This window comes from Mugil cephalus, chromosome 7, assembly GCF_022458985.1.
Source record: "Mugil cephalus isolate CIBA_MC_2020 chromosome 7, CIBA_Mcephalus_1.1, whole genome shotgun sequence".
Lineage (NCBI taxonomy): Eukaryota > Metazoa > Chordata > Actinopteri > Mugiliformes > Mugilidae > Mugil > Mugil cephalus.
In genome coordinates, this window is record NC_061776.1 from 18,881,480 (window position 1) to 18,892,820 (window position 11,341).

Here is an 11,341-nt window from a genome sequence, read left to right on the forward strand (position 1 = left end):
AAGAGCATCTGGCACTCTGAGGCGGCAAAACCGATCTCCTCGCCTCGACCTGCCACTCTTCCCCCATCCACCATAATGCCGTTTTCACGATTCATTCTCCCCCAACGCCACGATACACTGCGCAATCACAAAGGCCCAATTAGCCGAGAGGCGATCACGATTTCGCTCTGGGGCCGGCGGACCAATGGCGTTGGGCGGCGTACGGTGAGGGCCTATGGGGCGACGGCGCAGGTGGGTGGGACATGGCTGTGGGGCGGAGGTGACAGTGTGACATGGATGGAGAACACTCCGTTTGTTTCTGGTCATTTGTGTCACCCGAGTTTTGATTGATGACGGTCGGGATGTTTTTCCCACTCTCCCCTGAGATTCTCAGCTCTCTGGAGGGGGTTTCCACAATGATCCCCCTGCCTCGGACCCCTGCTTTAAGCTTGGCCCTTAGCCCTGCGCCACACATCCACACAGACTTTTTGTTTCATTTGGGGCCACAGATGGCTGCTGCCCACACATCTGTATTGTGGAGCACTAAATATAGGCCCCGCGTGTGTTTACGTGCGTACGTGAACCTCATTTCGCACTCGCGGAGCATCTCCAAGTGTCTTTTAGTGGTGGAGACAACATGAAGGGCAGGACGAAATAAAGCGAAGTACATACGAAGTAGCCAAATGTAAATTCGTGCACGAGTGTAAAGAGAAAAGCCCGAGGGACGGTAGGTGTGTGGGCGGCTGAGCGAGATGAACAAAAGAAAGCGGGGAAGAGAGATGAGGAGCAGTGCATTGCCAGTGAGGATTTGATTGGGTGGGTGGGTGGCGGCGGTGTGTGGCGTGGGGTGTTGGGTGTTGAAAAAGGATCTTCCCTCAAAGCCTCTCTAAGATATTCCTGGAGCGAGCTAGGGTTTCATTTGGCTTGCAGTCCTGCACAGAGTGCTTACATCTCACTGGGAGCTAAAACCGCTTAATATTCATACGAGTAGACTGATATTCTCTGAGTTACATGGCAGATAATAGTCAGATTTCTTGAGTCTGTGCGGAGCGAGCGCGTGTGGCTGGAGTCCTTGGGTTCACAAAGCGTCATTAACATGTCAGAGGCGTTCCGCTGGTACCCAGTTCTCTCTGTAACAGCTGCTGGTCCGGCAATTTATTCAGTTAATGCGCGTATGCGGGTGGATGTGCATCCGTGTTTATGTTTGTGTGTTCAGTATAAACAAAGGAAGAAGGGAACAGACGGTTTCATCAAAAACACCAAAACACCAAAAGTGTGTGTGTGTGTGTTTGTAGTGTGCATCGTGTGCTCACTTTGATAACTGAAGAAATCTCCATCACCATCTTGCTTCAGAGCGTACGGCCGCACGCGTGTGCCTGTGCGCGTGCGTGCGTGCAGAGTGTGTTTGTGTGGCGTGTTTGCATGCGATTGCATAAACATGGTGTCAGAGTGATGAGATGTTCTCTCCATCCATCTGTTCTGCTGGCATTTACATCTTAGGAGGCCCGCAATAGAGGACGGACGGGCGGAGAGAGATGGACGTACAGTGGGTGGTGAGGAGATGCGGCGATAGCGCTGGTTTTGTCTGTCAGTCACCGGAGCAATGGCACCCTCTCAGGTCACCCGGCGAGCTCTAGGTCTCTCCGTTTTGTGGGTGATGTTCGAGCGCAGCGCAAGGCTTTCCAAGAGTCTGCGAGAGGATGTGTGAGATTGAAGCTGCAGCGCGTCTTCCTGTGGATGTGGTTAGCGAGCTCATTGTTCTGCTCCCCCTTATCTACCGCCTCGGCGGAGAAACCGTGCTGTTTTCCCCTCAGCGATGTGACCCGGCTGTGATACCGCAAGCCCTCGTCTCAGCAGATAACAGGCCACCCTAAAAATACTCCTCCTCCCCTCTGTTCTCCTCACCTCTTCTGGCTCACCACATCCTCCCGAGTCTCCCCGGCCAGGAGTTGGCTGTGCCAGACGAAAATACCTCGGGGCGCCGTGTAGTGTCACAGAGGTCTTTCTGTGTTTCTGTGTTCCCCCTCTCTTTTGCCTCTTCACTCTACTGGAGGCTGTGGATGGCACAGCTTTGGTTTGAACAACACAAGTGTAACTCAAGACTGTTACATCACAAGTTTCTTATAATTTTCCACAATAATTCCTCACCGCACCCCCCCACCACCCTCGCCCGCCCGCCCTCCCATTGCTACTTCACTCACCCACAGTCTGGACACACGGGGCAGATGGCATGTAGGAGGAAACGGCGAGGACAGAATCTGCCGAGCTCACATAATTACTTATCAAGTAATTTACCAAAACTCAATAAAATATTGAAGAGTGCATTGTTGTTCATGGCTCACGGGTTTGACAGTCTGGAACAAAGCTAATTACTATAAACTCGGCCGTTTTTCTTTTCTTCCTTTTTTTTTTTGTTTTGAAGGTTTTGCCCCCCGCCAACTGCTCGGAGATTGTTTTCACCGCGAAGTGCTCCTAAGGACGCCGACAATGCTCCCGTTCTGCAGGCTCGAGGAAGTTTCTCGCTCGTTTAAAACAGTTTTATTCCAAACTGCTTTGCACCAGTTTGACACGTGAGGTTAGAAAGCTGCCGCTTTCTTCTTTGTGCGCGAGTGAGAGGGTGAGTGTGCGCGCATCCCGGCCTTCTTTTGGCTCAAGCCCACGCAGGTGATGAGAGGGGGTCCCGCGTGGGCGGACAACTCAATGGTGACCCCCCACCCCCCATCTCTCTCTTTACCCTCGCCCCACCACCCTTCTTCTCCTGAAAAAGGAGAGGGCCCCATAAGGAGAAAAAACAAAAAAAAAGAAGTCCGCTTCACTCCCACCATTAAGACAACATCACTAAAATAAGATCTAAATAAAAACATATCTGTTTGTTTTTTGACCTGAAGAAGTTTCTGTAAAGATGCACTAATCAGCTTTTTTTTAATATTAGGCCTAATGACGCATATGAAAGGGAGTTATTTATAGTGATGAACCGTCAGAAGAACTGAGGATTCCCTCTGCTGCACAAAGCTTTTTTGTTGGCGTTTTTATTTTGGTTCGTTCGTTTTGCTCATAGCAAGTTAGTCTGTTAGCAACTAGCTCGTGGACATTGGAGAAGAACACAGCAGGTCATTATCTTTTACCGAATTAAAACTTAATCGTGCACATTTAAGAAACACCTTCTTCCACTTTTTAAAGATTCAGTTTCACAAGTATTTTTACCCATTGATATAATCTTTAGTAAAAAAAAAAAAGAAACAGAAAAAAAAGTGTAAACGGGCATAGCAATCAAATGCAAAATAAAATCTTAACAATTAATGACACGATGTAATAATCAACACAAGTTTTAGTGAGAATCAAATGAGATTGGTGCGAATTTCCCTGTGGATGCTGATATTAGGTGATAACCATCTTATTTTGTCACGACTAGGGGAATAATAATCCATAATAATCTGGAGAAAGAAAAAAACGATAATCCAAGAAACATTCAGGCTCTAAACAGAATAGATGCACATCTGCACATTTGGGATTCTAAACTAAATTGTTGGCAGTGTTATTATAACAACATCACTTCTAAACCAGTGATTTAAATTTAGTTAGTGCCACGATGGACTGTTGACCATCCATGTACAGGCTCCAGGCCTGGGCGACCACCTGCAGAATGATGGATGAATGCTTGATTTCTTTTTAATTATTTTTTTTTTATTATTGATTATCAATTAAATTCTCACTTGTTCCAGTTCTGAGATTCTTAATGGTGTTATTACACATGCATATAACCAAACAGGAAGGTGTGTGTCTGTGTGTCTTTCACTGAGGAAGGAAGGGCGATAAGAGTCCGTGTTTTACAGAGGATTAGCAGGGATTAGGGCTGTCCCTGACAATTGCCCAGTTTATCATGTCACCTTTCGTTTCACCAGGACGTGCGATATGTCCCACACACACACACAAACACAAACATGATGAGACATGTGGGAGACGTGGGTGACATAGAGGACATACACGCCAGCACCTACTCTTACACAGCTTCTGTTATGATTTGTAATATCCTGATGAATGTTTTGCCTCTCCGCCTCTGACTGACTTCTGTTGACACCGAACTCCAAGTGTGGACAGATTCCCTTTCGCCTCCTTTTAATGCGCTCCACCGGTGGCCCATGCCAACACTGCCCCCTTATGGGTGAAAGTTGCAGAGAACTCCTGTTGGTCCCCATCAAACGTGTCAGGGAGTTTGTGTGATGCGCTAAAATTGAGATGTGTGGGCCTGACTGTCGAGTGGGAGGACAGAGGAGGCTTTGAGGAGGCCATGAGTCACAACGAGAGAGCGCACAGTTAAAACTAATTTAGGCTCGCCAGGTCGAGCAAGGTGACGTCTGATCTAACATCTGATCCGCCAAATCTATCAGCACGCTCCCTTTAGACATTCATTATGAACACGATAAACACAGCACCAGCAGTCAGTGGACATTTCCGTTCATTTCTTTCCTCTCCACTTAATGTCGGTGGATTCCTTCAGACTCGCGGCACATTCATTTAACACAGCTGAGTTATTTCAGTGAATGCCCTCGGATGCAAAAACACGATAATTCAGATTCTGGCACATACAGCGCTATTAATCACGCAGTTTACAGTTTATGTGGAGACTCATTCAACTGGCTCTGACTGACTCGCCACTACAGCAGCAGGCATCTGCGCTTCTGAGGCGTCCTTGAGCAAGACGCTGAGGCTCTCATCTTTTCGCACCCTTCATTCCTCTGTGAAAAGGGCAAATAAAAAATAGACCTCTGCTCCAGGGATCGGTGCAGTGTCCTGAAAAAAGGGGACAAGTTTGCTCATCTATAAAAGAATAGTTTGCAATCGCACTCAAGGATTTAAGCGTAACCTGGCAACGCAGCAAGCTGCTTTTACAAACCGACAGTGAGGGCGAATAATTCACAAATTCATTCATGGCTGTTGCAGGAGCTCTTCTCGGTGCCCGAGGCGTCGTTTTTTTTTTTTTTTTTACAACTAGTCGTGTGCAGCCCGCATACGAAAAATTATGGATACGCACAGCACACCGGAGAGTGTTTACAACTTGAAAACATCGTACCTATCTAGGTCAGCTGAGCTAGATTCGGAGTTGTCAGCTTTCGGCAGACTAAATGGGTCACGCTAACGAGGGTGGGGGTTTGACGAGCCTTTCATGCTCCATCAGTCCTCGCCACAAAACAATCTCAAGATTGCTGAATCTGTGAAACACCCCGACTCCCGCTCTGAGCTCCAATCTCACACCATGACACAGTGAGTTCTGTCAACGCTACAACAAGCGAAATGAGTGCATGAGCTCGACGTGCAGCGGCACACCGGAGAGATGTGAATGAAGCCAAGGGCGCGCTGCGCTTACAGTTTGCTGTGTTGTAGATTAAAAAACAAATTAATAAATCACAGCACAAGTATTAACTAAATGTAAATGAGAGGAGATCATATGAGGGCACCACTACACCACTTCCAGAGTGATACTCTCACAGGCCCTCAGAAATGACTCTAAGCGGTCCCTAGGGGCACAATGATAAAGGCTGAAATTATACATTTAAGTGCACAGTCTGCAACGTTAGGTGCCATATTGCAACAGAGGGCTTCCTGTCCTCAATTTAGGAACCACAGGTTACAAAAAACGTCAGTGGTGTAAAAGGTATATATGCACCTCCAGGGGTTACATTTTGGATCAGTTCTCCGCTGATTCCCTGCGTTGTCAACATGGCTCAGAAACACACGATTGCCCTGACGACCGCTCTGCTCTTCATCACGCTGGGCGTACTCAGTCTGGCTCCGGCTGCCCGTAAGTTCGTTTTACCCACGTTCAGCTTAAACTGAACTCCAGCATATCTGACTTTAACTTGAACTTGAACCTTTGTGTGTGCAGGAGGTGCCTACACGGGAAAAAGCTGTTGTACAACATACACTAGGAAGCCAGTGCCCTTCAACCGCGTGAGGGGATTCAGAGAACAAAGCATTAGGGAAAACTGCAACATCGATGCGATCATGTAAGACTGCCACTGTCAAGAAATAAAACTCTACTCTGAACTCTACACTATAATAGTTCTAATTGTCACAGTCACAACTGCGTGCATAGGATCTATTCTAAAATATTAAAATACACTTTTTAAAGTGACCTTTTAAAGTCAGATTCTTGATTTAAGTCATGAACAGTAAGCCAATAAGCCAGCTTTTGCTTTTTGTTACTATCTTTTCTTAGCCAACCTTTGTTTAAACTCCTCATATTTAATTATCAAAAGACCTTTGTCTTGGTATAAGTATAACTGAAACCCTTGTACACGCTGTTGTTACTAAAAATGACTCACATACCACACGCCCATAAACTTTAACGCTCTTTATGTGTCTGACAATGTGTCTCACTGCTAGTTTCTACACGGTTAAGAACAAGGAGGTGTGTGCGACTCGGAAGGATGAGTGGGTGAAGACATTGCTTAAATTACTCAGGTAGGAGAACTCTCTTTTCAACGAGCTTTTTGTACGTGTGCGGACAAGGCTTTGCTTTGGGGAGACTAACACCTCCTTTATTTCTAGTTCAAAACTGAAGAAGATGTCCAAGACCCCCTCAGTTGCAGGCTGAAATGAAAAACCTTCGGCTCAAGTGGATCTTCCTTCACGGCGACAGGGGCATTCTTCAGCGGCGCCGCACCATTTTATCAGCAAAGACTGGGTGGTTGCCTAAAGAGATGCAAAGACTTCACGAAATTCATCTGAAGAAATGTCACAGATCCAGGATATTTGCCCTTTTTATAACAGCATACAAATTACCTTTGCTTTAACGTTTCACGTTTTACTTCTGCACACTCAACCTTAATACTCCATTATCAGAAACTTAAGGGCAGCCTGAAAAGCTTTAAGACAGATCATTGGTTAAACATTTAGAAAAAAAAAGTCAATGTTTTGTTATCGTGTTTCATTTCTTGCTTTTAATCTGCTGCTTCGTCAAATGAATACATGCAAGTCATAATAAAAGCTTGGATTTATTCCACAATACTATGCTACTGTTGTCATCATTTATTTAATGATTTAACAACTAACTCCGGCTACCTCCCACCTCCAAAGACATGCTCGTTAGGCTAATTGGTGACTCTAAATTGACCCTAGGTGCGCATGAGTGCGAATGGTTGTACGTCTCAGTGTTTGCCCTGCGAAAGGCTGGAAAACTGTCCAGGGTGTGACCCCGTCTCTTGCCCGATGCCAGCTGGGATAGACTCCAGCAACCCCCGAGACCCTAGTGCAGGATTAAGCGGTACTGAAGATGAGATGAGATGAGATGAGATTTAACAACTACAATACTCCGAATGAAATGTGTAATGTGCAATGTGTAAGTTTCACTGAGTCTTTAAGAGAGCACTCCTCACATCTGTGCTCTAGTGACATGCATTAAGGCGACAGGATTTGAAACCTTCCTCCATCATTAAAGTACATATTTTCCAAACAGTATATGACAGAAGTCCAACAAGATGTGTAAAATGAGTAGACTGCAGCATCATATATTTTTGAGACGTGACATGAGCGCCTGGCGTACTCGGAAAAGGATGCTGCCAGCGTTCCTGCTGCAATCTGTCAGAAAACTTTCCGACGAGCGGCTCTGACCTCTGAGCTCATGCTAATGCCGGGGAGAGGCAGCTTCTTGTGCTATTTCAGATCAACGCCCCAAGGAGTTGCTGCTCCGTTCAGGCAAGGTGACTCAGTGGCACGGTCGCTTTCATAGAAAGTGCACTGCAGTCACTTGAAGTGTCCACTAGATGGCAGAATGAATCTGTAAAAAGTCCAGTTTTGTCAGACACATGATGACATCTTGATGTTCCCTGACGATTACAGCGGCCTGGAAAAATAGGTGAAGACTTTGGTATGATCTGCATTTATGTATAAAATTGTCTTAAAATGTTAATTAGAGTCTGAAAGTAGCAAAGCTGGAGTCAATTGCAAAAAACTAATGTGGTTTAGAGCCTCTTTTTTTTTGTTTTTAAGAAAAAAGCAACAGTTGATGTGAGCCACACTTCAAAAAACGGCCAGAGGATTTAGAATTAGATTAGATTAAGAATTCCTGAGCTGCGAGTTAAAAGAGTTTAGACATTTATAAGTCCACAGCTGTTTATAAATAGAGAAGATTTGGTGCTGTGGCTACTTTCCATGGAAGATGGCGTCTGGTTATGTAGAGGGGGTTAAGAGCTTTGTTTCCCAATCTACTGTCTTCAAATCACAAATCTTGATGCACGGTTGCCTGGAGGATGCGGCAGCTCTCCGAACACAACCTTGACACACCAATACACAACTGGGCCTGGACTGATGAAAAGATGAAGATATCATTAGATATCATTAAATTCCCATTAGGTGAAATGTGGAGGAGGAAACCCCAAGTTTCTTCTTTTGCGTGTGGGCCTTTCAGATCAACGCCCCCGCTCTGCAATCAGTGATGACAAATAACTGAATTATAATCAAGGATTATTCCAGGTTGAGGTCAAGATGACTGATAGTGGCTGAAGTTCTGTGGAAGTCAGACGGTGCAGAAGCGCGACCATTCGAGACAGTGAAGGAAATCTGCAGAACAACAAGTTCCTCCAGCTCATAAACCTGACACGTCGTCTGTTTTGTGAACTTTGCACAAAACAGCCCCCACCCCATGCTCGCTTGCACACAAGCCCCGTCATCTTCATCACCAGAGGAGAGTGAGATCTAAAAAAAGAAAAACCTCATCTGCAACTCCACCCAATCTAAAGCAGCACAAGCGAAGTCCAACAAATGCCACGGCTATTTTACTCACAGTACTACAGGGCAGCCTCTTCACTGAGATAAAACTAAGATTCATGATTCAATCAATGAAACGTGGTATTTTAAGAATTATTTTCTCTTCACAGCAAGCCTTGGCCTAAACTCCTCATTTTCGATCATCACAAAACCTTTGTCTTGGTATTGGAACCGAAACCCGTCATAACCAAAACATGACTCCCACACCACGCATCCATAAACCATTAACACTCTTTATGTGTCCGATAATGTTTCTACACAGTTCAGGAGAAGGAGGTGTGTGCGACTCGGAAGGATGAGTGGGTGAAGAAATGACTTGAATTACTCAGGTATGAGAACTCTCCTTTCAACAGGCCTTTTGTACATGTGTGGACAAGGCTTTGCATGAAGGCATTGAGACTAAAACTTCCTTTATGTCTGGTTCAAAACTGAAAAAGATGTCCAAGACCCACCCAGCTGCATGTGAAAATAAATAACCTTCAGCTCATGATAGAAGTGGATCTTCTCCTTCACGGCGACAGAGGCACTGAAATATTACAGATTCAACACATTTTGTCTTTTAATAACAGCACGCCAATTACCTTTCACGTTTTTCTTTTTACTCCTGCAGCAAAATCAATATTGTTTTCGGCAGCCATTTCGGATTTAGTCTTAGTCACGAAAGTGCTTTTACTTTTAGTCACATTTCAGTCATTTCCATATCTGATTTCGACAGATTACAGATTAAGCATGCAATACGCAGAAATGTCATGTATTTAGAACGTCTGATAAACAACCCACTAAAATTTACGCACCCACTAACATTTAACACTTTTTCTGTCTCTTGTCACTAAATCACGAGGTAAACGGAAATGTGGACTGATGTTAGGGAGAGCAGTGGAGACGTCTCTGACCCATTCACCCATATACACGGATGAAATCATTAAATCAAGCTTTTAAGTGTTTATAGGCAAATGTGGAGCTGGATTAAAAACTGACAGTTCGTTGGCAATTTCTTCCCTGGGATAAATACTATTATAATGAAATTATAATTTACAAAGTAGCTAAAGCTGTCAAAAGTGTAAACTGCCCCCTGATACGCAGTGGATTGAGGCAGATAGCAGCAGAGATCAGGTGTGAATGCGTCACATGAAACTAGACGTGGGGCAGAGGCAGCTCAAGCACGAGATGCTATCTCGTGAGCGCGAGATAAATATCTCGTGAGCACAAGATAAATATGTCGTGCGCACGAGATAGTTCTTATTTTTTATTTTTCTCCACTCTCCGTATAAATCTGCACAACAAAAGCCACGACTGTTTTACTCACAACAGTACAAGGCAGCCTCTTCACTGAGCATGACACTCTTTACAGTCGTACAGAAATGTTGCTGAATGTGTTTTTATTGCAGATGCTGGCCCTGACACTGACACAGGGAACGTCAGGGTGGAAGGAAATGTGTGGAATGAATTGAAAATAGAGACAGCAGGTCATTTCAAAAGAACGTGACTGCGCCGAATGTATTCAGTAAGAAAGAATGAGCTAAGAGTGATTACTCTACTTGAGGTTCACTTCCTTTCTCTGCCAGCGCTCTGAATGTTTTATCACAGTCTGAATCTAAATACTTTATTGATCCGTGGGAGGAAACTTGGTCAAGTTACAGTTACTCAAGCTTCGTACAGTTTAAATCACAGACTGTCCGATCGAGATTTTTGTTTTTGTTTTTTTTTTGCTTTCACTTATGAGTGAAAAAAGTACATTAACAAACAAGGTGCATAAATATAAGGCATGACGGTTAAAAAGTCTGCGTGCTTGTGTGTGAGGGGGTCATGAATGTCATGAGTTTCACAAAAATCAGATCTTGTCACCCTCTCCTATGTTTGACAAATGTGAAATACCTCTTTAAAAGTCAAAAGTTGTGTGTCTGCCGCTATGGACATTAACAGACATGACTTTACCGGATTAGAAGTCTGTGAATGCAGCATGTTTACCGAATGGCAGAAATTGTAACTCTCTGAAGTGTGGATTGAAAAAAGAATGTTCTGCCTTTCCTTGCATAACTTTCACAACTGATTATCTGACATCATGGTTGCTAAGCTAACAGACGGAAACGCTGATTTCTGTCCTATCGTCATCTTTATGAGCTCCGATTTGCAGCCAAACGGCAATACAATATACATCAATTCTTAGAAGAGTCTTAAAGTGAAGCACTACAGTGCACTACAGTCCTCGGCACTTTGTGGCTCAACTAAGGGCTATACTGTATCAAATATTATTCTTGAGTCGCGCAGTAATAACAGACTCTCACTGAGGAGGAAAATGACGGGATCTCTTAAATCTAATGGACCCGTCTAAAACTTGTCATTTTAAAAGTGAAGAGATGGCAGCTGTGTCAGCCCTTACTGACTTCAACAAAGACTCTGCAGCTGGTGATACTTAAATATTTGAATTCACTGAAGAACTATAATCTCATTTTAATCATAATGACTGAGAGACGCGTCTACCTCTGTTCTGCATTATGAAATAAAGCAGTCTGTCCTGTGAGCTCCCAGGTGAAGCAGATATTCCTCTGGAGCTTTTGTCACTCACTATTAAGGTCACTAGCTTTTCACTGACTCT

The 11,341-nt window shown here is 44.5% G+C and overlaps 1 protein-coding gene across 1 annotated transcript; it reads left to right on the forward strand.

Annotated features, from left to right (window-relative positions):
- Positions 1–5,308: 5,308 nt before the first annotated feature.
- Positions 5,309–6,981, forward strand: LOC125011074 (C-C motif chemokine 20-like). Its single transcript, XM_047590064.1, has 4 exons — positions 5,309–5,779; positions 5,864–5,984; positions 6,364–6,441; positions 6,529–6,981. The coding sequence occupies exons 1-4, from the start codon at positions 5,698–5,700 to the stop codon at positions 6,572–6,574; spliced, it is 327 nt and encodes a 108-aa protein (XP_047446020.1). The 5' UTR covers positions 5,309–5,697; the 3' UTR covers positions 6,575–6,981.
- Positions 6,982–11,341: the final 4,360 nt, after the last annotated feature.